This window comes from Phytophthora infestans, genomic scaffold (assembly GCF_000142945.1).
Source record: "Phytophthora infestans T30-4 supercont1.36 genomic scaffold, whole genome shotgun sequence".
In the NCBI taxonomy this organism is placed as follows: Eukaryota; Oomycota; class Peronosporomycetes; order Peronosporales; family Peronosporaceae; genus Phytophthora; species Phytophthora infestans.
The window spans coordinates 401756-427492 of NW_003303723.1; the positions used below are offsets into that span (position 1 = coordinate 401756).

Consider the following 25737-nt stretch of genomic DNA (forward strand, 5'->3'; position numbering starts at 1 on the left):
GAAGACTTAGCTCTTCCCCAGTAGGGCGCCCCGCCCCTACTGGCTCCCAGCGTTCTCCTGTCCCCGAGATCCTGGCTTCCGCCAGCGACCCTTGAGGACGGGCTTGGGGAAGGACCGTCTGCGGAGTCTTTCCGCAGGACAGTCGCGCTTGAAGTGGCCCATCTATCCGCAGCCGAAGCAGCGGATGTCACGCTGTTCGGCGGACCCGAGTTCCATGGGAACTGGTCCGTTGGGGCTTGTTCGGCCGGGAGCCGACAAAGATCTCCCAGGCCATGCTGAGGCCGGCGTACGCGCCTGGCGATGGCTGTACTTTACTTGAAGATCCACTTGAATCGCCTCTTCAAGAGTGCTTGACTGCACCCGGAACAGCTGAGTGCGTGCGGGGCCCACTCGAAGGCCGTCCATGAACACAGTCATCTTGATGTGTTCGTTGAGTGGGTGTCCCACTAGGGACGCCGTGAGCTCCCGTATCTTTTGCACATACTCGTGCAGTTCGCGCCTTCCTTGTTTACACGAGAGGAAGCGCGAACGCTGGTGGTACTCGTAGTTCGCCGGGAGGAGCGCGGCTCGGAGCTGTTCGCACAGCTGAGCCCAGGATGTGAAACATCCAGGGGATGTTGCTTCCCGTGTGTACACCCAACTCTTAGCACGGCCGCTAAGGTTGGAGAGTGCAAAAGCAACACGCAGTTGCTCGGTCGAGCTCAGAGCCGCGTCCATCGCGAGCTCTACTTCTCGGACCCAGAAGTGAAGGTTCTCGCCTTCCTTCCCTTCATACGGCTTAGCCTTCAGCCGTATTGGCTTCGGGTGAGGCGGATTTGCTTCCGCCGCCGGAGCCTGCAGGTTCTCCCGCACATGCGCGATGAGGCCCTACTCGTACGCGTCGAATGAATTGACGCGCTCGAGCTGCTCAGCCGGTGTTGACACCACCAGGCTCTGTAGGGCCTCCATCCCGAAGATGCCTGCCATCTTCCGAACCAACTCGAACTGAGAGTCGTTCATATGGGAGAAGTCGTTCCTATCCATGGCAACGAGCTTCGGAGAGGTTCAGGTAGTCTACCCGCGGTGGCGTGGATTGACTACGAGTGCTACCAAGTGTGACGGGGCCACACAGCACCTTGCGCTAGAGGAAGTTATCTTCCGAGAGTATACAAACTCTCAGTGAACGGCAGCTCACAGGTCCCCTCTTTATTTAAAGAGAGCGAAGTGACCTAAATAAGGTAGATTGTAAAATGAGTATATTTATAGGTATAATAAGTTTGGGCTTAATACAAACTATAAGTTACCTATAGAAATGCAATGTCGTTTGACCAATGGTTGGCTTTGAACGACCTTGGTACCTTGTACCAAATATCCCGGAGTATGACGTGTCATACACCTGAAATGTGAAGTGTCACACTTCATGTAACCAGGGTACACTTAGGGCTACGTACCCCGTTACAGTACCGCTTAACCCTATTGCTGTTGGAAATGTACTTGGATTTTGTATGGTAAATATCCCACAGTAAAATGTAAAACATGCATATATGCTGGGTTTTACTCCGCACCCCGCAGCATGTTATACCAAATTGCTTGGGTTTACCAATAATTATTGCAATTACGGTAGTAAAATCAAGCAATATGCTTGTTTTTCTGCAAACCATATGATTCGTTCAAAATAAAATTCTTACATTTTGGTTGAGTAAAAAGTGTAAAACCAAGCATATTGCAGCGTTTTAGTGGCAGCGGCAGCAATCTGGTTAAGATTTTTAACGTATAACGTCGGGTGTGTCGTCATTGACTTTGGTAGGTCGATAATGTACGACGCACCGCAGGACCGCGAACGGTCCAATGAAGGGGTTCTTCAACTTGTCGCTGCCGCCAGAACTGACAGTGTCTAGTAGTAGGTTCCAAGTATCGAGTAGCTCTAATTCAGCCACATTTGAGACCTGGGAGGAAAGGGCTTTCCGAGCCCCCCCCCCCACACACACACTTAGAATAAAGGACATAGCGTCTCCTCGAAGAGTGAGAGGCACTCTGGGGCGGCGGAAGCCATTCAGGTCGAATGGCGTGAGCCTCGTGGACGCGTGCCCCGCGTTGTTGAGCGCGAACTCAACAACCGGGAGCTGCGACCACGTACGTGGGGCTCCCGCGCACACACTGCACAGAGTGTCCTCGAGCACTCGATTGACGCGCTCCGTCTGGCCGTCTGTCTGTGGATGGCTCGCAGTGGACATCTGCAGATGTGTTCCGAGAAAAGGATACAGCGTTTTCCAGAACGCAGCTGTGATGTAGTAGAACACACAAATACCGTCAGATGTGGATTTCTTACACAAACCACAACGAATCGCCGAGTTAGGTCCGCGGTTGTATGGCCTGGTCCCCTCGCGGTTCGGCCCTTCCGGGACAGACGAGTGGCTCGCTTCCACTCGGTTCCGACTAACCAAGTCAGAGCACTTCCGAGGCTCCGCCGAGTTTGGTTCGGCTGAGCTCGTTCACAACCCTGTGCCCTCCACCAAAGGATGGACGACGGCGCGCGAGCGCTTTTACAGGTCACCGAGCGCAGAGGCTGCTCGGCTAGAAGTGTTACAGCACCCGGGCTATCCGACGTACCGGCCCGCTGAGTTTGCGGGACTTTCTTTCGCGCGTAGCGAGACTTTGTCCTACCCGGACCGACCTAATCTCTTGGCGCTACCAGTCAATACCCTACAAGCTATGCCTCTCGAGTATCGACGGCAGGCATAATCCAGCCATATGCAGGGACTTACCGGAAAAGTGTACACGTGTCTTGGACTAGATAAATTCTGCTCTGTTATCTTCTGGGAGCCTTTTCGGCTCCCCCTATTTAATCCTATGCTTCTCATACAAATATCTAGTGACATGTAGTCGTTTCGGATCTCTACCGACCCTTTCGCTGGGTTCAGGCGACCGTTGAGCTCAGCAGCTATCCGGATAGCATCATCCGAACAGATCGCAGAGTACTTACCGTGATCCTTTGTTCCTAAGCTCTGGGTTAACAGACTGAGCCGATTCTTGATCTAAAGTAGGCTGACGTATGATCGAATCTGGAAATCCCTACACCACAACTGCCCCGGTTATGATACGAGCCGAGCTGGTGAGTGTCTTAATCCTTCATTTGGTTCTGCCACCGCTGGTCCATACTCGGCTGATGACGTCTCGCGGCTCTCCACCACCTTCTTCGGTACGTTTGTTGCTTCCGCTGTCACTCGCGTGGCAGCTCCTTACTCCTCGCATGTTACTCCAGCACAATTCGCGGCGCCATCATTCTCCTCCAACTCCTCGTCGAGGTGAAGGCGCGCCAGCTGAGTCAATTCCTCGACCCGTAGGTACTCGTGGGTTCAGCGACCTGACAACTTCCCATGAGTCACGCGAAGTCGGCGGAGTCTTCTCGCGCGCGTCCTCCTGGTCCACCGATCTTGCGGGCGACACCACTTCGGGCGCCAACAGTCAGTCAAGCTCGGCTGCTCCAGTGAGTCTTGACTCCCTCATGACCAGGGTTACCGAGCAGGGATACGAGCGTTGAGAAGAATTGACCTTCTTGGCGAGGCTCATGGCCTACGGATTCACTCGTTCCGTGGAACCTTCCGATCCCGTGCAGCGGCGAGCGATCCTGCAGGCTTCTTCCGCGGGGGAGCTGTTGGACATTTTGAAAGGCAACTACGCCGCTCTTGATTATCCACAGATCATTGGTGATCTCAGGGCCGACAATCAAGCTGTTTAAGAAGAGAACCGCGCGTTGACTCGGCGATTGGACACTCTGGCCCTTAGCAATGTCGACTTGTCCACTCAGCTCTCATCGGCGCGACAACAGGTGTCTCGACTGGAGGCTGCTGCCACGCAGTCTGCTAATCTCCTTGCTTCACTGCGAAAGGTTGTAGCCCTGAGTGAAGCGAAACTTGCTCGGGCTATCGAAGCTGAGCAAGGCAAGGTTGAAGCTGCGTTGAGTCAAGCCCAGCTCCATCATCAGCAAGTCTCGGATCGAGACGCCGAGATCGCAGTCCTCCTCCGATCTATTTCCGAGAGGGATGCGGCGTTCGTTACTCTCCAAGGCATTGCTTCCAAGCATTTCGAGCAGCTGCAGGAATCGGTGCAGCTGTACAGCTCAACTGGCACTCAACCCTTGCGGCACGCTCAGTCGGTTATCGCTGAGCAGCGGGCAGTGATCTTGCGGCAGAAGCGGCTCATTCGTCGGAGCGGTATCATTCCGATGCACGACCCTCACATGGCTGCTGCTGGCGCTGGTTTGGAGGTTCCTGGACTTGATCCGTCCGACCTTCTTCTTAACGCCCGGCTGTGCCGTGTCTTGGAGTCTCGCTTCCCTGAAGCTCTCCACATTCCAGCTGGTAAAACTTGGCGGCTGGAGTTGATCGTCCATCCTCGCCAAGACGCCCCAATGCCCGGTTCTGCTGCTGGTCCTAATGTGGCTCCTCCAGCGGGTCAGGCTTCTTCTGCAGCCCCTTCGGCGGACTCGGCTGCGGCTCCTGTCAGCTCAGCGGCGGCTACGAGCCGAACCGAGCCGACCCTCGCCCAGCTTTATCGTACTCCGTTGGCGGACTTGACGACGACGCAGCGGCTTCGTCGTTATGCCAATCCCAAGTCTCCAACTGCTGCAGGTCCTCGTCATCGTTCGCCGGCGCCGCATCCGCCTCAGCCGTAAGCTTGTCCACTTCCCGGGGAGGAGGGACACGAGACTATCTGTGCCCTTTTGCGTTCAAGTTCTCCTCAAGCTACCGTGTCCGATGGAGGAAAACCCCGCTCTGGTAAATCTCGTCGTCGGACTCGGCGTAAAAAGGTTCGTCACCTTCAGTTGACTTCTGCTACACAGCTAGCTGTCTCTGCTCGCTCTGAAGACGACGATGAAGCTTCGAGCGAAGTTGAATACGAGTTTGAGATGCCCGAACCTGCCGACGACACCGTTCCTGCGTTTAATTCGACGACTTCGGTGGGTTCTTCGCATTCTGGTCCTCTGTCGACGTCGTCAGTCGCGGCTACTCAACCACCGCCGGTATCCTCTTCCGATGTCGTGGCTTCGCTGCCTGTCCCGGCTACGGGTGTTCGTGCCCCAGGCTCGACCTCACCCATCTCCGCTGAGTTGCCCCAGTCAAGTGTGCCGCTCAGCGTCGTATCAACGATGGTTGGGCACTCCCGGTCGTCATCTGGTCGATCTTCTCAAGTCTCTCCCTCTCGGGGTCTGAGCGTATCCACTACACCGACTGACCTAGTGACTCCGGCCGTGAGTGTCCTCAGACCGTCTCTCCCTGCAAGCTCGGCGGTGTTGACGTCCCCGTCTGGGCACCCCATCCGGAGATCTGCTGCGACCGCTCGCACCGTGACTGCTCAGCTGCTTGAGGACCTTGACGCGTCTGACGACGAGATCTTAGGGCCTGGCGATGGTTCTGCACCGTCCGCCGGCTCGATGAATCTTGCCGCTGGGTCGCTCTCGGATCCCATTTCTTTATCCGAGAACTCGGCGGGTAGTCCTTCAGGCTCTGACTCGGCGGCCGAAGATGCTCGTAAAGCGAGAAGCCTTCATGCGGCAATCTAAAGCGAGAAGCCTTCATGCGGCAATCTTCGGCTCTGACGATGAGATGAGTGATGAGTCCTTACCGCCGAGTGATCGCCACTCTTCGCGACATTCATCGATGGATTCTGGTGACGGGACCGCGCTTTCTACCTCTGCGTCGGCTTCGGGGAAGCAGCAGCGTCACAAGCGTCGTGCCTCGTCGAGTCCTACCGGTCACCGGTCAAAGCGGTCCAAGAAGCACAAGAAGCACAAGAAGCATCACAAGAAGCACCGGCACCACAAGCATCGGAAGCCTGCGTCAACTCCTGATATGGATCCTGCCCCATCTCTTTCGGCTGCTCCTTCGCCGAGTGTGCCCCCGGTCGCGTCAGTTCCATCTCAGCCGACTTCGACTACATCACGGCCGGCTTCGGTCACTCTGCCAAGCGCCCTTACACTCCCACTGGCAACGTTACGGACCCGATCTTCGCAAGCGGTTTCCAAGGATTGTTGCTTGACTCTTCACATGGCTCAACTCCGCGAGGTGCCATTTATGCATTTCGGCTCAGCCCGTTGTTGGAATGCATTATTGGATACACTGAGCGGAGGGGTGCAGCTGGAGCTCGTAGGTGGAAAGGGTCGCGTGCCACCCACGCCGTGTTCCCTTGACGGCATACGAGCTTTCATGGCTGTCTTTGATCCGAGTCATCCTTGTCAGCGTCTCCGGCGGATGCTCCCCGAGCTTCCTATCTTCTTTTCTCCGTCAGTGCTGGAGGCGGCTCGTCGGTGCTTGGCTTCTCAGACCCGACCTCGAACCTTGGTGCAGGTTCTTGGAGATATGTGGGTGAAGCTTCGTGGTGACAGTCCTTTGGACTCGGCGGGGAGGCCTAACAAGACAGGTGGTCAAATGACTCGTTACTTTGTTGCTCTCTACGAGCGTCTCCACTGGATCGTCGAGTCAAGTGTGTTGATGGGTCTCCATCCCGACGTCAACCCGACTGCCACGTCTGCTCAGCTTGCTGAAGTGTATGAGCTGTGGCTGGTGTACAAGCGCGAGCGCAAACGCCGTAGTGACACCCTACGATTCTTGGTGGTTGTCGCTGTCTACGACCCACTCTACTCGGCGGTCACCCAGAAGCTCGGCGGGGGACCTGCTCCTCTTGTGGATGCTGAGGTTTATTTCGATCCGTCCGTCCCCCATTACTCTCCTGTTAACCTTTCGTGCGTTCCATCCGGGAGAGACTGGGTTCAGTGTGCTCACAATGTGGATCTAGCCGAGCCCTGAAGAGCTTGGTGGCTAACCGACCCGGCGGTTCATTCGTATAACACGTGCTTCCGCGCTCGGAACGTGGACTTCTTGGTTTTCACTCCGCGCAGTATGGACCCTCAGGTTGTTGACGACGCGATCGAAGAAGACTTCGATCTTGCCGAACAAGCGCCTCCTGCGTACGCTCAGGGTGCTCCACCTCGGCTGAATCGTCAAGGTATCCACATCTTCGCTAGATCTTCAATCGGTGAGCTCGGCTCGGATGACGAGAGTGCATCTGATGACGACTCGGCGGACGACGGGTTGGGTTCTCCCAATCTCCGAGGCGCGTCTCCGAGTATGTCTCTGTTCGGCACTCCACTTCCAAGTGGAACGGATCCGCCTCAGCCCACGTCAGCCGAGTCGGGTTCTGAGGCACCGGTTCTTCTTCCGCCTGCTTCGGCGTCCGTCTCCTTGGCTAGCTCGGCGATGATACTGCTTGTCACGGCTGCGGATGTTGCATTTCCTCCAGCAGTTTCCCAGGGGCCGACGTCTGCCTCACCGCAACGTCTCCAATCGTCGAGTCCGCTGAGCTCTTTCCAGTTGTCTCCGTCGGGTTCACCTCTCTTGGAGTCCGGATCGCCTTTTTTTTTTAATTTTCTTCTTTTGACTGAGCGTCCCGTAGGTGTCGTTCAGGACTTCATTTCGTAATTATTCAGTATATGTAATTTCGACACAGTAGCATTCCATCTCAACTCGGCCTGTGTCGTCTGCTGAGTTGGTGTAACATTTGGTGCAATAACTGTTAATCCTCATCTGCAACTTGCACCATTTGCAGACGGTTTTCACGCTTCTTCTGTCGTAGATAGTCAAACAGGAGACCTCCACATGACAAATTCGACAGTGGTTCCCAAGTAGGCTCATCGTAGCCGACCCACTTAACCTTAAACTTCCGTTGTGACGGGGACGTACTCCTGGATAATGGTAGCTCGTCGTCGAGGATTGCTTCGACTTCATACTGGTTCATACTTGTGTCTGGCTCCCAGCTATCTTCAGGTAGTAATTCTTCGTCAAAGTCAAATCGCTGAGTCTCTTCGAGGTCGGCGATTAGCCTCGTCTTTGGTCTTCCGCCGAGTTCGGTGACTGCCTTCAGACGTGATACATGGACCACTGGGTAGAGCCTATACCCACTCTTGTCGGGTAGCTCCAGTTTATAGGCAAATCCTTCCACCTTCTTCTTCACCCTGAATGGTCCATGCCATCGATGTGCTATCTTCTTAGTCAGGACCGACTTGACTCGCTCCATAAACAAACAGACTTGGTCTCCTTCTTTGAACAAGGATTTCGGTGGATTCATCGCCTGGTTCTGCAACTCCATCTTCGTCATCTGCTGTGTTGGGAATGGATCGTTTCTCCTTCTTGCTCAGTGCTTCGTTGTGCTCTCGAGCTCGTCGTGCCTTCTCTCGCACTTGGAACTCAGCTGCTAATCGTAGGGCAACTTCTCGTTGTCTGTTCGCTTCTCGGCGCCACTCGACTGCGTCCGCCGGGTTGGCTGAGCGTCCCTGTTCACGTCGTATTGAGCTCGTCATAGCTTTGAGTGTAGACTTGGCGTCCCAGCCATGTACCAGATAGAAAGGGGTTTCTCGCCAAGTCGAGTCTCTTTAGTTGTTGATAGCGTGTACTATCTTCTCGGCGATGTCATCTAAGTCGGCTTAAAGCGGGTCTTCCACGTAGACCCGTATAGTCTGAACCATTGTTTTGACTGACCTCTCTTGTTGACTGTTGGTTTGTGGTCGGTAACTCAGCGTAGCCCTTGATCTCGACTGCATCATCTCGGAGAACTTTTGGAATACTTCGCTCATAGACCTTGGATCTCGGTCGTGCCGTATCAGAGATGGAGCCCCAAACTGCCTGAAGACGCATTCTTCAAACACCTTGGCCACTTCGAGTGCCCCAGTGTCGTTCATAGCCTTAGCGATAGCAAACCCCGTGAAGTGGTCCTGGAACAGCAGCAGTGCAGTATTGCCCCGCTGAGTTCGAGGTAGGGGAATCACGAAATCCATTGACACGACTTGGCATGGATGGTCTGACACCACATTTTCTGGCGAGTAACCTCTCAGCTGTGGCTTGCTCTTATTGGTACTGCAGTCCTCGCAGGCTCTAACATGTTTCACCACGTCGGCGTAAAGACCAATCCAGTAGTAGTCGGCTTTGACTCGGTGATAAGTTCTGACGATGCCTTGATGCCCCCCTTCGATCGAGTTGTGACAGTTATGAAGTATCTCGTCGACCATAGTTGACGGAATCACCAATATCAATGAGAGGTTCGGTTCGCCGAGCTCGCCTTGTCGGCGCGTCTCATCTCGGCGGTATAACAGGCCGTCTTCGCTGAGTACAAAGACTTCTGCGACTTTGCCGGCATTCTGAGCTCGACGGTGTGTAAGGTCCTCAAATTCACCTCTCATGTACGCCTTCAGATCGGCCCACCTGAGTTCTTCGGCTTGTGCCTTCGCGATTCGTCGTCTCCGCTCATTCTGTACTATCACTGGATTCATGTCGTTGGCATTCTGAGCCGTCTGAGCTGACTCCATCTGCGATCCTGTTTCAACATTCGGGGTCGTGCGGTGAGTCCGCCGAGTCGACGCCCTGCTGACTTGTTCGAATTCATCTCCACTGCTTTCAAACGCGGATTCTTCAGGTTTTGTTGATATGGCTTCATGATTCTGACTTCCTCCTCTTGCTCTAGCCGAGTCTTCATCCAGCTCATCCTCAAAGTGAACTCGGCGTACTCGGCTACGAGTGACTACCGTGACAATCGGGGTTTCCGCTGGGTTGTCTATGGCATACAGCTCTTCGGCTACTCGGTTGATCGTTCTCAGGTCTGCTTTCCTATCCGTCCCGAGAATTACTCGTCCGGCTTTTGCTTCGAGTGCTTCTGTAGCGAGAGAATCAGCCGCTGCGTTATAGTGTCGCGCTATGTGTCGATATCGGACCGAGTTGAGTCGCTTCGTGAGATCCTTGTGTCGTGCTAGCTCCACTTGCACCGTCTTTTTCTTGAATGCTATCACCCCATATTGATTGCTGGATTGCAAGCCGGGCGTCACCCACGATAATCAAGTCAGTTATCCCTCGGTCAATCGCCACCAAGACCCCATTGTTCATGCCGCTGTACTCGGCGATGTTGACCGTGGTGGACGACAGGTACGCACTCGCAGCGATCTCAATGTACCAATTCGGAAGGCGCCACAGGATCCACGAGCAACTTCCATACCCGCCGTACTTAGTCGTCTTCGCTGAGCCATCAAATGACAGTACACATCCCGCGAAGTCGGCTGGTATTCGGGCGTATAGCAGCTCGGGGTCCATTCTAACTGTCGCCGAGTTCTTGAAGGGAGGCACAAGATGCTTCAAGGAATCGTCGAGTCCGATAAACGGGGTTATCGACGCCTGGAGCAGCTGGGCAAAGTCTGCATCTCGTCCACGTACTCGCTTCACCTTCAAATCGTAGGGCGACAACATAACTGCAAAATTTACTGCGACCGTACAACGACTTTGACTTAAACACCCATTCCAGCGTTGAGAACCGAGTGTAGACGTGCAGCGTCTTCCCCGCCACGAGAGTGTAGCACACCTTCAGTAATTGTAAGAGTGCGACCACTTCTTTCTCAGCGGGATGATAGCTGAGTTCATTCTCCTTTAGCACGCGTCCGCAGAAGCGAACTGGGTGCAGCTTGTCGTCGTGCGGCTGCATCATAGTACTGCTCAAAGCCCAGTCATTGGCGTACAACATTATGTGGACTTCTTTCGCCGAGTCGAAATGGCGCAGAATTGGAGCCTCTGCTACCCGTTTTTTTAGCTCGGCGAATGACGCTTTTGCTGACGTCAAGTCACCCCCAGGACCAAAGTCCGTGTCCTTTAGTTGATAGAGTACCGCTCCATAGACAGCCACGTTCTGGATGAATCGGCCATAATCGTTAAGTGCACCGAGGAAGGCTTGCATCCCCCTCTTTGATTTCGGAAAGGAGAGCTCGGCGATCGCGGCTATCTTCTTCGCATCAGCGCGTATGCCAATCGGCGTAATCTCGTGCGACAGGAAATCAACCTTGGGCTGGACAAATATACTCTTGGTAAAGCTGATGCTAATTCGACATTCTGTGAACCGGGCTAGTAGTCGGTCCAGTGTCTCCAAGCAGGCGTTAAACGTCCCCCCTCCAAAACCGATATCATCGACAAACGACCTCCGCTTGAACACCAGGATCAAATAAGACTGGTCTTATTCTCCATTAGCGAACATGTCGCCGTCCGGTCCGCTGACCAGGTCTTGGACCGGATCGCAGTCAGCTTGTGATTTGTGGTCCGCTTCGAGCTTCGTCAGCTGTCCTGGCGTTGAACCGCCGACTCCACCGAGCTCGACTCGCCGAGTTCCCGACTCGGCTTTAGCAATAGCCATTCGTTCAGCAAACAGCTGCCATCCTCCCTTTGGTTGAACGTATCCCCATAGAGCGTTGTCGATCAGTCGTTGGTAAATCATAGGCGCATTCCTCAATCCAAACGGCATTCGTAACCATTCAAAGTGTCCAAGTGCACAGACGAACGCTGAGATCTGCCGACGAGTCATCAAGACTGCCCAGAATCCGCTCGCAGCATCAAGCGAGCAGAACCACAGGTAACTCTCCAATTCGGTGAGCAGGTTATCGACTAGTGGCATAGCGTATTCCATCGGCGTCGTAATCGCATTAACTAGTTTATAGTCAATGCATAGCCGAATATCCACACCATTTTTCTTGAGCACTATCACCACTGGTGAGGCCCAAGGGCTGCTCGAGAATGATATCAACCCAGCTCGAAGCAGCCCCTTCAACAACTCGTACAGTTTGCTCAAGTGGCGGAGAGGTATCCGCCGAGCTCTCTGCTTGATAGGTGCATGTCCTTAAACGTCGATGTCGCACAATGCTCCGTACGCTGGAGGCAACAGGGCATTACCACTTGAAATCATTATTCCTTCGTGCTTTTGCAGCTTTGCCACCAACCTAGCCGACTGTGCTGGCGTATGACTACTTGACTTGACGTTTGGAGCGCCATAGTCGACTTCTGTAGACTCAACTTCAGTGAGGTCGGGAAGGAAAGCCAACTCGTTAGCGTAGTCCGTCAACTCCAGATCTGTCCCACTCCGCTCAAAGATATCGGTCTTACTGTCGTCCTCATCATCCTCTTGCTCGTCTTCGGTCGCTGCGATAACCAAGTAGTGTTGTCTTAGGGTTTCTGCTGGGTCTCTCGGCGAGTTGCATTCATCATCTTCAGCTTGTTCTAAACTGTAGCCAATTCCGACAGGGTCGAACACCGTCGTCGCCGAGCTCGTTACTCCGATCTCAGTTCCAGTACCTCTCGAGTGTAATACCTCTGACAAATCATAGTTATCGTCCACGTCAGGGCCCGTATCCGCTGAGTTCACTACGATGGCCGATCTGACTTCTGCGTGTTCAGACTTGTCTCCGAGGTAGATAGTAGCATCGTCATGTCGTCTAACCACATCCGAACAGGTTTCGGCCTCCATACTCTCCAACGCTGAGTCCGCCGTAGCTGGATCGTCGTTAGGCTTAATTCCCTCATGTAGCAATACCTCCCGACTATCATAGTATTCAGTTGCGCCATAGTGCTGGTCAACCGAGTTCACCTAGACGGCAGAACTAACTTGCCTGAACGCAAACTCCTTTCCGGTATAGCTTACATCCTGGCGGCATACCGTAGCCGCGTCCGAGCCACAATCAGTGTTTAGATCCGCTGACGCCGAGCCTACCGCTGTCGACTGGATAATGCAGGCCTTTGGCGTACCCATCGCTGAGTTCATCACGGCTGCAGAACTGAACCTATCGACTCCATACTCGGCCCGTGCCTCACCTTCATCACTGTGGTTACTTGTCTTCACCGTCCAGCTCAGTCCTTCACTGTTAGCCTCAACATCTCTTGAAAGTAATACCTCCAGCTTGGAATTGGCAGTCGTCACGCTAGGGCTCTGTACACTGAGTCTGCTGCGACGGCAGGACAGACATCCACGCGTCCATACTCGTCTCTCGCGTAGTCGGCCGTCCTATGGCACGCCGGAACAGCTCCCAAGTCATTTCTTGCGGCTGGATCTGAGTTCGCCGTCACCACATGGTTAATCCCATCACTTATAGTGGTCAGGGTGCTCATAGCTGAGTTCACCTCGCCCACAATACTTGGTCTAATGACTACAAACTTGGCTCGGTCGTCAATAACGGGTTGGGCATCACGTAGGACTTGTTCCGAGCGTTCTTCAGGGTCTCCTTCCGCTATAGCTGAGTCTTCAGTCGCCGACGCTTCTTCCTTGGCCTCTACTGCACTTGTTCCTTCAACCGTTGATCTCGTGCTGGCGTCAGAAATGGCACCATTGTCTTCAAACCTGGACAGATGATAGGAGACATCTTGGCCATCGTGTAGCACCGGCGTACGATCCGCTCGGACGTCTATCAGCTTGAACGCTGAGTTTATAGCCAGGTCACCCCTTGTCACCCCAGAAGTTGATATGACGTTGGCGTTATCGCGACGCCTCTGGTGTCTTCGTCGGCTCCTACATCAGCTTCGATCCTCCTCCAGCGCTCGGCGCATGTTAACTTTGGTCCGTTCTCCACTGGAGGGGGTCGTTTTTCCACCGCCGTCGGAATAGGGTATTTTCGTCTTTCCACAGCTGGCGGCTGGTGTGACAACTACCGAATTATCGTAGTCCTAGGGGACGTTTACTCCTAAGGGTCACCAACGAACCAACCAATCGGATCCTTCGATTGTAATACAGATGGCTCCATTACTTACGATAAGGTTCATTCTAATTTTACTTCGGCGGAAGCTAAAAGAACGGAGCCCAACACCACAAAGAAAACGGAAGGCCGTCGAAAAGTATGGTTCGCCCTCGCATCAATGGACCAGGAAAGAAGCGGAAGACCTATCAACGTAGGGCAGTAGAGTATGTGCATAAGAGAGACGTCCTCGACTACATTGACAGCGGTCACAGCCTTGACGAGACAATTTCACAGTTCTACGGCGACTTAAGTGGCTCCGACATTCGTGCTAAGAAAAAACAAATTCACAAGTGGAGCAAGCAGGCTCCAACTATACGTGCTGCATGTGATTCTGGGCGGGGGTGCCACCGAAATCTGCACGGACTTGGTGAAGCGACTGTGCTCACCAAGAAGGCTAAACGCGCTATCGTAGTGTGGGTGAATTCGCTGCGGAAAGATGGTGCCCCTGTCTCCCGTCTCATGCTTCAACTGCAGGCAAAAGAAGCAGCTGCAGACATTGGCCTTGAAGGCAAATTTGCAGCCACATCAACATGGGTTAAGCTATTTCTTCGTCGCCATAAATTAGCGCTCCGTGCACGTACCAGGCAGGGACAGACGACGCCACAGGATGCTCAAGATGCAGCTACGACATTTCGAGCGCTGGTGCTGCAGACAATCGTCGAAAAGAAGTGTGTACAAGTATACAATGCTGATCAGACGGGTAATTTTTTATTTATTTTAGTTTTAAAATATTTTTAATGACTTTTCTTCTTGTAGGTGTGAATTTTGAGTATTTACCAAAACAAACCATATCTCAACGTGGAGTGAAAACTGTTTGGGTAAAATGTGCAAATAAAGAGAAGGCTCGAGCTACAGCTATGCTTTTGGCGGACTGAGAAGGCATAAAATTGGCTCCATTCATAGTGTTCAAGTGTCAACCGTAAAAAAATTAAGGAAAAAAGGGAAGAGAACCACACTCTGCGCCATGGGTTTAGCCCGACTATGTGGACCCGTGAAATTAATCCACTTCAAGAGCGCTACAATTGTCAAATTTACGGGAACCAGTGCGCATGGTGGAATTTTGATTTGTCTCTGAGATTTCTCAAATATCACTTTGCTGAGCGCACGAACCGAGATGACCACATTTTACTCATATGGGACGATTTCAGCGGGCATTGGACCCCTGAAGCTGAAGAATATGCAGCGTCTATTAACGTTATCCTACTTAAAGTACCGCCGCGTTACACGTACGTATGCCAACCGGCAGATATTTCGTGGAATAACCCCCTAAAAACTAGGTTGCGAGGTCTGTGGATCAACCGGCTGAGAGACCAACTTGTTGCGTATCGAGCCAAGGAGAAGCAGCGCCAGGAGAAAAGGGACAAACTCCAGAGAGATATTATTCGTGTGCGCAAGGATCTAGTGCAAGAGGAAGCAGAGTCTGAAGTTGAGCGACTTCGGAAACAGCATACAGAAGAGCCCTTTAAATTGGAGCCCCCCAAAAGAGAAGACATTACGGAGTGGATATCAAAATGCTGGAACGAGCTTTCAGAAAAGACAATTGTTAGTGGATTTGCAAAAGTAGGCATATTGGCTGATACTCGCCGTGCTGAGCAAGATTTTGACTCATATCCGGGACATATTGATAGCGAGCTTGTCCAAGAGCTGGAAAAATGCAATTTAACTGATGGTCATGTCGACTCTGACGATGATATAGAGTCTGAAGCTGGTACCGGTAGTGATAGCGGTAGCGAATGCTAAATGGTACAGTAATTTGCAGTGAATGCTTCGGTAAAACTATGATTTGCATTCATATGTCGGTGCTCACGATTTGCATCCTTTGCTATTGAAGTGACGCCTAGGACTACGATAATTCGGTAGTCCTCGTACAGTCGTTGTTCCTTCATCTTTGTCCATCGCTGACTCAAATGCCAATATCTGCCAGTCGCGGTATTTAGCCGAGTTCACGCGGACATATCCCTCATTGGCCAGTACTCCGTGTGGTTGCCATTTTATCACATAAAAGTGAGGTGGGCACCAGACTGACTTGAATCGTACGTTTGTAATTAGGACATGAGTTGATCTTCCTCGGCGATTAAAAACAACCGTTGGAATCCAACCCTTCGTCCGTCAAGTCATGCGCCGACTCACTGGGTTGCTGCCTGGGCAATTTGAACTCAACGGTCATTCGACTTTCGATTGTTAACCCGTCTGGTGGCCCACATGGGACATTTGGTCCGAAGTCGGTCTTTGTCGGCGCATTACTTGGTCGGATGAGTGGGATCACCATCTCATCGGGTAGCTTGACCGCCGAGTTGTACAGATCCAGACGGATCCCAGCTGGGATCATGAAGTCAGTGCCGAGAATCAAATCGACTCCGGCATGATGAGGTATTATCCACACTTCAAACTCGTATGCCACTTCCCAGCCGAGTGTCACCTTCACCACTGCTCGTGACGTTTTCACCATTCTGTCTTTACTTATTCCTTGTATGTCGATTCGCTTATCTCGGCTGGCCACTCTCTTGAGACTCAGTTTCCTCGCGAAGTACTCACTAATCGCCGAGACATTTGACATTTGCTCCGGTGTCCAATAGTATCTTGATCCTTCGGTCGTTCACTGCCCCCAATACGAGAGCTCTCATTCTAACGCGGCGATCAAACGTCCGCGCTGACCACCATCCCAGCCGTTCTCCTGGAAGCAGCTTCATGATTCTGGTACGATGCACAGCCTGGTCTGACTGCCGAGTTACACTTGCAATCGCTCGGTGGTTATCCTCTAACTCACCGAGCTCACGTTCAATTCCGTCGATTTCACACATCCAATTGCCATACCCGCTTCTTCCCTCGGGCCGTCCTGCTTCGCCTACAAAGGCAAACAAGAAGCTCGCCTCGACTGCAGGTTCAGCTGACTGTGGCAGCCCGGCATATTCCTACCCAGTCAGTGTTGGCGAGCCGCCGAGCTTAAATCACTCGGCGTGTAAAGGTTTTGCAGGTCTTCTGGCACTTGCGACTTGTCGACAGAATTCCTTACGAACGTAGCGAACTTCTCGTATTGACGAAACTGCTCGCACTGGCCGACTTCATGGACTTGTCTGCAGAATTTGCAGCGTCGCCGACAATAGTGAGCCGAGTGTCCCGTTCTTCCACAAGCTGCACAAGGTCCACGCTGTGAGTTGTCGCGTGATCCATCCTTACGGTTCGACTGTTCTCGTTGGTTGTACGGTCGCGGAGGTCGGTTCGCCGAGTTCCCCCAACTTCGATTCGAGCTATTCTGGTCTCCCGCCGAGTTCTCTCGACGGTCCGGTGTATCTCCCTTATCATTGGCAACGCCAGCGTCTATGTAGTCATCGTCTTCCGCTGAGTCGTAACCTCCGGACTGGTCCTCATCATCCCATTTGCCTTCGGAGTTGTATGGACTCGAGGGGTTTTGATCGAGTAGTTCTTCCCCGTCAGAGTCAGCGTCAACGAAAGTGACTCGGCGGTCGCGGTTTTCCTCCTTGCGACTGCGCTTCTCATCTCGACGTCCATCTCTCGGCGGCTTTGATCCTTCCGCTTGTCGTCTCGGCCTCGTGCGATCACGAGTCGGTCGCGTTGCTTCTTGCGCTTTTCACCGAGGATCCGACGATTGATTATCTGCTTCACCTTACTGATGTCCTCCAACTGCAAGGGGTACATCAAATCTATCACATCGTCATCACCACAATGCAGCAAGAAGTGCTCAGCATGGTCAGCTGCGTCGCACCACCTTTCTCGTACTGGATCTTGGCTGTCCGAGCATACCCATTGAGTCGGATCAGAAAGTCGCAGATCGGCTCGTTGACTTTACGTCTCGCCGAGTAGTAACGAGTGCGGGCGGATTGGTCAAACTGTGAGCAATAATAGTCCAGGAACGCCTCGCTGAGTAGTTTCCAACGTCGCTGAGTCTTCTTCGGCAGCTGCCTATACCAACTCTTCGCCGCGCGTCCCAAGCATAGCGAGAAGGGCTCGCACCAGGCACTTTAGGACATCCTGGTGCTCTTCATCTCGAAGATGAAACGCTTGAGCCACTGGAGCGATGCGTCAGAACGGTAGCGCTTCCCTTCGAACTCGGCGATTTTGTCGAGTGAGGCGTGGGTTTGGACTTCTAGGTACTGAGTCGAGTCTTCTTCAGCCGCGTCGAAGCTCAAGTTTCGGATGTAGTCCTTCACGGTTTCTTCACGGTTTCCTCTCACATCGAAGTCGTCATCGTCCTCCTCGTCCTCCTCGTAAGATTCAGCTTCGTCTGCAGCGTCATACAATTCACGATAACGACCTACATTCCGCTGTCCACGATTCGGCGCTAGCTGAGTCGGGTTTAGCTTCATCGGAGTCAACATGTGGGAGTCTTCGAAGTACGGAGTCCCTTGCGTAGCGCGGAACACCTCACGTCTCTTCGTCTCCGGGGTCTTCGGCAAAGGAATTTTGCTTGGGTCTTCGCCGAGTGTTTTGAACTTGGCTACTCGGCTGTACACCTGCTTCGTTCCATCAGGGGCCTTCTCCAATCCAAACGCCACTCTCAACTTCTTCTTCCATTGCCAGAGCTCAGCTCCGCCGCGGGTCAGACTCCAGTCGGACAGGATGAGGCTGATTGGTCGGCTGTTGCACCGATAGCACATCGCCTTCAGCAGCAACACAGTTTCTTCCACCAACTGACTTATGTTGGCTGCACGCACCGGTTGAGCTAGCTCGGGACCCAACATCGGCCACTTCGCCTGCACCATCGCCACAAGCGCGAACATCATCATCCATTCCGATATCGCTCTCATCTCTTTGCTAAGTCGAGCCAACACTTTATTGGCGCTAGGCGTATCGGCGTTCCTCGTCGCTTTCGGAAAAAGGGGCGGACGGTCCCCTAATCGAGCTTAAAGTTGACCAATTTTTCGCACTTAACAAGAGCTGTGACATTTATTGTAAAGTTTCATCGAAAAAAACTGTAAAACTAGTTGTTTTACAAAGAATTGGATATGGGTAATTTTAAACTACCCATTTTCAATTCTTTTATCAAAAACTTTAAATAAAACTTGAATCTTAAAGAAATCGAAAAAAATATTGAGCTCACAATACTCTATACATTTTGAGGGCCCGAAAATGAAGATACAGTACTACAGAACATGTATTATTTTTGGGCGACCACAACTTCTTCAATTTTAAACATTCCCGAGACATGTCATGCCAACGATTGAAAGGAATGTGGCCACGTGGACCAGTTCTCCGAAAAAAAGCCTTCTACAAGGAATAAAAAGAAACAGGTGCTGCGAAATTAGGCATGTGTTGTTTTGAGCAAGGCTCAAGCATCCATTATAGCAGGGTCAAGCAGAAGTGAAGGGATTCCACTGCCACTCTTAAAAACGACAACGAAAAAGGCAACTACGCGCACAATGTCGATGCAATCGCTGGCCAATGCTGCCTATATGACGTACTTCCTGGCGGCCAAGTCCGTACCTGTCGTGGCCGTGGGCTCGTCCATCGTGTTTGCCATCTCCCCATGGTGCGTCGTCGTCCTTCTCTCCGCATAATGAAGCGAAATTTTACTAATACTTACCGTCGTTCTTCATTTGACAGGCCCACGGTCGCTACCATCCGTCGCGAGCGCAGCACGTTGCAGTTCTCATTCGCCCCATTCTTCTTCTACTTCGTGCAGAGCTGCATCTACACATTGTATGGCTGGACGACCGGCAATCCTGTGGTGGGCGGCACCTCGTTTCTCGGCGTGGTGTTGGGCTCGTACTACGTGCTGATGTTCTACACGCACGCACGTGACCGCACACAGCCCACCAGGATGTTGACGTCAGCTATGCTGGTCATTCTCTTGCTAGCTCACCAAGTGGCCACGCGCTCGCCTGAGGAGACGCAGATACTCACGGGCATTCCGGCCAACATCCTGTCAGTGTTCACAGCTGCGTCGCCGCTGCTTCAGCTCAAGAACATTCTTCGTCGCAAGGACGCTTCCTGCCTGCCTTTTGGTATGTCGGCCATGAACGTTGTGGCTGGCACCATTTGGTCCATCTATGGCTTCATGTTGGGCGACCCTCTGGTCATTTGTCCTAACTTGTTCGCACTCACGATGGGTGTCATTCAGGTGTCGCTCATCTTGCGTTATCCGGGAGGCAAAGCCGCCGGTGCAGCGGGACCCAAGGCGAAAACGTCGCCACCTACTAAGCCAGCGACGAAGGCCAGTTCTCCACAGAAGAAGAAAAGCGAACACCCGGAATGAAGTGGACGGCGAAAAGCCTTAAAGAGAACTCGACCTGGTTTTAATCGGATTTATGAAGAAGCACGTAGCTTGTATCCCCGTTATGAAATACATTGGCTTTTGATGCTTGAGGTGTTGCCGTTGTTTATTTTCGGCAAGTCGTCAGCAACTCGACCCTTAGGAAGGAAGCGAGCTAACGGGGCATCATGATGGAACCCAAGGACTTTGTGATCTCCAACACTGTGCGTTCATTCATTCACCCGTGCTACGTGATAGTTTAATATACTCTGGACCTCTTAGTAAGAGTACGTCGCTGTCTGCAGCGCCCTCGCGAGATCCAGGTTGAAGTGTTCGTGGCTGGCGATGGTCTCAACTATCCGAAGAAGGGTCAGACTGTAGTCATCCACTACACGGGCTACGTACGTCTGTAGTGCCGGCAGCTCTGTGTTCGTGTTTACTCTGCTCCTGTTTACTCACCACTTTTTGCTACTTTCAGCTCCAAGATGGCAAGAAATTCGATTCGTCTCGAGATCGAGAGAAACCTTTCAAGTTTAAAGTCGGCGCAGAGCAAGTGATCCCTGGACTGGACGAAGGAGTCGAAAGACTGTGTATGAAGGAACGAGCCAAGTTGTTTGTGCCTGCTGACAAAGCCTACGGTCGCAAAGGTTTCCCGGGTCTAGTGCCGCCCAACACAAACCTCATCTTCGACATCGAGCTGCTGACATTCCGTTGATATGATAAGCCAGCGGTTAACTTTCATGTACTACCTCCTAGCTACCCGCAAACAGCTCCTTCTTCTTCCGTTCAAACTCCTTCTTGCGCGTCACTTGAGCCTCACGAGCGTCGAGTTTTGTCTGGATGTAGTGCAGCTGAGTCAGGTGTCTGTCGGCTGCCTGCTGTGCTTTCAGCTCTTCTTTCCGTTGGAGTGCAGTTAGCTCCTCGTAAAACTGAGGCGTCACAGGAAGCGGCTTGGCGAACTCGTCCTTGATCACTTGCTGCATGCGTAGGCGATGGGCCTTGTTCCCACTCTTGGCGGCACGGATGAACTCGTCCCTTTCCTGGAGCTGCTTACTGAAGCGAAGTGTGCCTTGAATCTCCCGCTCGTTGCAGATTTTCCTCCAGTTGAGATTCGCGATTCGCTCTTCCAGCGAGGCGAACGCCGTCGGCGATATACTCTGCTGCATTTCTTGCCGTGCGAGAACCACAAATGCCCTTGCCTACTTCATGATCCATTATCAGAACGTCCTAGGGCATATTTTTAGAGATGTACTCGTCTTCAAGCCACATGTCGACTTCAAAATAAAAGTTTACAGCGTGTTGAGAACCTCCGAGAAGCCGGGAATGGGGTTTTCCCGCACATACCACATCAAGTTTGGGTCGCTGGCTGTAGCTGTAGCTGATGCCTGGCGTGATCCTTCTTCTATATCGCTCGAGACTTGTTGCGAAGCTGACTGTTGACAGTCGTGTTGCGGTTTACTGGCCGCATCATCACTTATCACGATATGGTGCGTCCGTACACCACGTTTATCCTTCGGAAGGCGAAGCTTGAAGTGTTGCTTCGGAACGAATCCTGGGATACGTGTAGACTGCCGCTCTGCTAATACCGCGATGTGCAGCTTTGTTGCCGTCAACACACTACAGAATCAACAACAGAGCGAGCGATCAGCCTCTCGCCCACTTGCAACAATTTCAAATATCCGCAGTAAAATTTACCTAGAGAATTGCTCAACTGCATGGGAGAACACTGCACGCATGAGTTTCTGAGAACACAACCGCATCAGCTTCTCTCTCGTAAGCGGCGGCGAAGGTGGCGTCAGTGTTTGTGAGTCTTCTAGTGACATATCTTCCTCGTCTGTAAGCGGTGAATATGGAATAGAGCGCGTCGTCAATCCCGCATCCACCGCCTTGACGTCAGCCTCGTCAAAATCTACAACGACAGCCTCCCGTGGACTCATCATCGACGCTCCAAACACCAACAAAACTGCAGGTCAAGTCAGCAACATGATCTCGAATACAGCAACGCCGTCAGCTAGCACCCACCTCTCTTTACTCTCAGAGAGAAAATTGCGTCCAGTTGTTCATTGAACAGCAGCTCAGCAGCATCCACACATTTCATCGCCTTCTTGATACCTCCACTCATGGGCAGCCTTCAGCAGCAGGTAGAAAACATTTAGTCAGCTCCAACTTGGCCCTACTACTGTTTCAACAGCTTCGCACCTTCTCCGCGTTTGTGTTCCCGTCTCTTCCTGTTGCAGCTGCAGCTGACGATTCTCAATGAACTGCAGCAACTCGTCGTAAAGGCTGCAGCATTGGTATTCCCCTTTAGACACGGCACCTACGCGCTGTTACGACGCAAAGTTCTGGTCGATACGCACCACGGGATCTGGCCACGCATGAAGAGGATGTATTTGGTAAGCTGTGTCGTCATCAACGCGCGTAACTCGCCGTCAAGCGCGGTTTGATACGTCACGTGCAGCGCCTCCATAATTGTGAATCAAAGTTGCAAAGTTGCAAAACAAATCGGCGACGAAGCTTTGGTGCAACTTAATGAGATGAGCAACATAAAACTCCCAGTTTTGAATTGTTGTGGGGAAGATGGAAGTGTCGGCGCATGTGGACGACTACAACGCGTCTTTCAGGGACACGGTGTGGCTGCAGTCGTTCCCTTTGAACGCACAAACGGTTCTCCACTACTTTGCGCTGTCTCCGTTCTACGACCGCTCGTGCAACAACGAACGTCTCAAGATGCAGCGTCTAGGGCTCGACCAGCTGAAGAATCTGCGCGGTGTTGAATACGAGCTACTACCCAATACAGCAAAGCAGATGCCTCAGCAGCTTTTCATCATCCGCAAGCAGAGACGTAGTGGTCGCACGCAGGTGGAGCCACTGGCAATCTATTACGTATTGGACGGCACTGTCTACCAGGCCCCGAACATCCACGCCATGCTCACCTCTCGTCTCGTACGGGGAGTAGTCTTGAGTACTAGAACTATCACTACAGTACTAATATGCGATTGATATGCTAGAAAAAATGCAGCTACCGAGTGAACAAGGCGTTCCACGGGCTTGCAGCGGGTGTACGCTTCAGCCCCACAGAAGGCTACGCGTGGGACTTCAGCTCCAAGGACAAGAAAGAACCCGTCATCCCATCTGAGCGTATGACAACGCCATTAATTGAAATTCCTCTTAAAGACATCCTGACGCTTGTCATGTTTGTTCCGAGTAGAATTACAGCTCAAGCTGAAGCAGAAATACGAGAAGATGGAAAAACAGCGCGAGAACTCGGCGCGTGTCGACTCCATCTTGATCCAACTCATGAAGAAACACGCTCCGGAAATCGCAAAGAAGTTGGAAAACAACAACGCTGCAGCAACTGGAACAACAGGTCCAGAAGATCCAGCCATTAAACGCGAAAACGACGCTGGCGCGGAAGCTGCCAAGCGACAAAAAGTTGCATAAGAACCCACCCACTAATGCATCGCTAATAATTTTTGCACGATGCAACTTGTCTGCAAAAGCAACTTATATTGCAGGTATACAATTATCCAACTGCGCTCATAAAGAAGATAAAGCTACTTAAAAGCTGTGCGCAGGACCTCCCCAAACGTCCAATCTCACTGGTCCTTCTTGTTCTCCGGTCGACCGTAGGTGCTACGTGCCTCGTCCAACTTAGCGCTTCCGAGCTGCTTTCCGTACTCGATCTTCTCCCCAACGCTGTCCGCGATCCCTTCCATTTGCGACTTGAGCTTATCAGCGGACGGCATCTCACGCGCCAACATCATACGCGGTTGCTTCATCTTGTTCACACTCGCATTCCACTTCTTGGGGTAGCGACGACGGAACATCATCAATAGGAAAATTGCCAGCAATGGGATGGCGAAAAACGCAGCGTGCCGAGCACAGATACGATCGGTAGGCAGCGGCAGGCAGTACTCTCGCTCGCCGACGTTCTTCGCAGCCTCGGCGCTCTGGTGCCATGTGTCCTTGGCTTTCCCACCGGCAGTCTGCATCGACTGGGCGACACGAGCCTTGACACTCTCGACACGTTCGCCCAGGTCAGTAATCTCTTCACTGAGCTTTTCACTCGCCGTCTTAAGCGAATCCATGACGGTGTCGCTAATCTTGTCGGTCGGGACTGGAGCAGAGTTCGGCAGACCGGTAGATTCCTTAGCCGAGGCCGCCGCTTCACGCATCACTTCGTTCATGTGATTCATCTTCTCTTTCGCGTACTCGCCGAGGTTCCGAGCGTCTTCTTGAAGCTGCTCCAACGTGCGACGGCCACGGTCGCCCAGGTCACTTCGACGGTTCATCTTCTCCGCCTCGGACAGCATTTCGTCCATTTTTTCGGTCGCCGCCTCCTTGGCTCCGCGGTTCTTGGAGATGTGGCTCTTGGGCATATCCGTGGGCATTCGCATCGTAGCTGAGAGTTAGCTTTCTCAAGTTGCTTGTACTGGTTCGGGTGCTAGACTGCGCGTTTCGAAATGGCACTTGACGGAGTGAAAATGTTGCCGTGGAGACTGGGACAAGGAGGATGGCAAGAAAACAGCTCCCAACTGTCGTGTTCAACCACCTAGTAATTGGCAGGTCCCAGTCAGAGACAATAGGAGCGAAGGGAGAAGAAAAGCTCTGACAGGTCCAGCCATTGTTGCCTTTTACTTCAACATGGTGTCTGACACACTATAAATTATTTTATTCTCGGACTCCGATAATAAGATGCCTAGCGGATTCCGAAAATTAATTTGTTGATCCAGTGATGACCATGACGAACCAGCACCGTTCCTTCTCCTCGGCAGCGCAAGTGGACGCTATAGCGGCCTGCTCGCTGCCGAACGTGCTGTTTTCGGACGAAGACGAGGACGCGGAAGAGCCGGAGTTGCCCCTCCTAGCGGTAGCGCAATCACAGCTTGAAGGCAATGTCTGGAGCGGCGGCGTGGCTCTATTGGATGCGGCATCGAACGAGCGGCTATGCGAGTTGCAACTGGAGACAGGAGTAGCGTCGTTGGCCTGGTGCAGCGCAGAAGGTGACGTATTGGCATTGGGCTGTGATGACGGCGACGTGCGTCTGGCCAAACTATCGACGGACGTGACGTTCGCTTTTGTGCCACTTGGCACTGGTGGCAGCATCGACGAGGACGCCGTGTGCGGCTGGGGGCACGACGATGTTGTTACGGGCGTCAGTATTTCTTCCGTCGAGAAGACACAATTGGCTACGTGCAGTTGGGACCTCACGGTGAAACTCTGGGATATTGGAGCCATGGACAAGACGGTCGCCACGTTTGACGGCCACACGGACTTAATCTGGGGCGTGGCGATGAACCCGACGCACGCGAATTTGCTGTGCTCGGCTTCGCAGGACTCGACGGTGCAAGTGTGGGACGCCCGGCGACCTCAAAGCGCTGCATTGGCAGTGTCAACTCTCCTGCCTGCGCTGTCAGTAGACTGGCATCCGAGCCAGTCGACGGTATTCTCTGTTGGACTGGAAGGCGGCTTGGTCTGCACCTTTGACGTACGCTCGCCGCACACGCCACTGTCTCGACGTGAGACCCACAAAGCTGCTGTACATGTCGTCAAGTACTCACCCTATCATGATGACTTACTGGCGACGGGAGGTGATGACGGCAAAGCCTTCGTGACAACCGACAGCTTTTCGTCCGACCGAGCTGCAGGCACTGGCGTTCGTGAGCTGCTGGTTGGCGAAGAGAAAACAACGCCACACCGTGACTACGTTCGTGCTCTAGACTGGTTCCAGCTAGCGTCAACGCCCTCCACCGACAAAAGCTTCGATACGATGCTCGCCTCTGGTTCGTGGGATAAAACTGTGCACATGTGGAGTGTCGACGACTACACTGCTCCTACCACGAACACATCACGTTCGTCAACAAACTCAGGAGTGACGGCACCGCCAGGAGTGTTGGTCCCGGTCGCGTAACAAGTGGAAAATTGTTGAGAATTCGTTCCTTTACATTTCTTTTTCATTGCGTTA

General features: G+C 52.7%; 7 protein-coding genes across 7 annotated transcripts; 4 read left to right on the top strand and 3 right to left on the bottom strand.

Moving 5' to 3' along the window:
- Nucleotides 1–18916: 18916 nt before the first annotated feature.
- Nucleotides 18917–19775, top strand: PITG_14619 (uncharacterized protein; the record flags this gene model as incomplete). Its single annotated transcript, XM_002898475.1, has 3 exons — nucleotides 18917–19049; nucleotides 19124–19705; nucleotides 19760–19775. The coding sequence occupies 3 exons, from the start codon at nucleotides 18940–18942 to the stop codon at nucleotides 19773–19775; spliced, it is 708 nt and encodes a 235-aa protein (XP_002898521.1).
- Nucleotides 19776–19960: 185 nt separating this feature from the next.
- Nucleotides 19961–20487, top strand: PITG_14620 (FKBP-type peptidyl-prolyl cis-trans isomerase, putative; the record flags this gene model as incomplete). The annotated part of the gene is made up of 3 exons (XM_002898476.1): nucleotides 19961–19996; nucleotides 20090–20173; nucleotides 20251–20487. 3 exons carry the CDS (start codon nucleotides 19961–19963, stop codon nucleotides 20485–20487), a joined length of 357 nt encoding a protein of 118 aa, XP_002898522.1.
- Nucleotides 20488–20524: 37 nt separating this feature from the next.
- On the bottom strand, nucleotides 20525–20938 carry PITG_14621 (uncharacterized protein; the record flags this gene model as incomplete). The annotated part of the gene is made up of 1 exon (XM_002898477.1): nucleotides 20525–20938. One exon carries the CDS (start codon nucleotides 20936–20938, stop codon nucleotides 20525–20527), a length of 414 nt encoding a protein of 137 aa, XP_002898523.1.
- A 105-nt stretch (nucleotides 20939–21043) lies between these two features.
- Nucleotides 21044–22227, bottom strand: PITG_14622 (uncharacterized protein; the record flags this gene model as incomplete). The annotated part of the gene is made up of 5 exons (XM_002898478.1): nucleotides 21044–21389; nucleotides 21468–21735; nucleotides 21795–21901; nucleotides 21972–22055; nucleotides 22130–22227. The coding sequence occupies 5 exons, from the start codon at nucleotides 22180–22182 to the stop codon at nucleotides 21062–21064; spliced, it is 840 nt and encodes a 279-aa protein (XP_002898524.1).
- Nucleotides 22228–22343: 116 nt separating this feature from the next.
- Nucleotides 22344–23258, top strand: PITG_14623 (mediator of RNA polymerase II transcription subunit, putative; the record flags this gene model as incomplete). The annotated part of the gene is made up of 3 exons (XM_002898479.1): nucleotides 22344–22715; nucleotides 22781–22910; nucleotides 22981–23258. The coding sequence occupies 3 exons, from the start codon at nucleotides 22350–22352 to the stop codon at nucleotides 23211–23213; spliced, it is 729 nt and encodes a 242-aa protein (XP_002898525.1).
- Nucleotides 23259–23368: 110 nt separating this feature from the next.
- Nucleotides 23369–24169, bottom strand: PITG_14624 (uncharacterized protein; the record flags this gene model as incomplete). The annotated part of the gene is made up of 1 exon (XM_002898480.1): nucleotides 23369–24169. One exon carries the CDS (start codon nucleotides 24167–24169, stop codon nucleotides 23369–23371), a length of 801 nt encoding a protein of 266 aa, XP_002898526.1.
- Nucleotides 24170–24494: 325 nt separating this feature from the next.
- On the top strand, nucleotides 24495–25492 carry PITG_14625 (methylosome protein 50, putative; the record flags this gene model as incomplete). Its single annotated transcript, XM_002898481.1, has 2 exons — nucleotides 24495–25363; nucleotides 25398–25492. 2 exons carry the CDS (start codon nucleotides 24514–24516, stop codon nucleotides 25490–25492), a joined length of 945 nt encoding a protein of 314 aa, XP_002898527.1.
- Nucleotides 25493–25737: the final 245 nt, after the last annotated feature.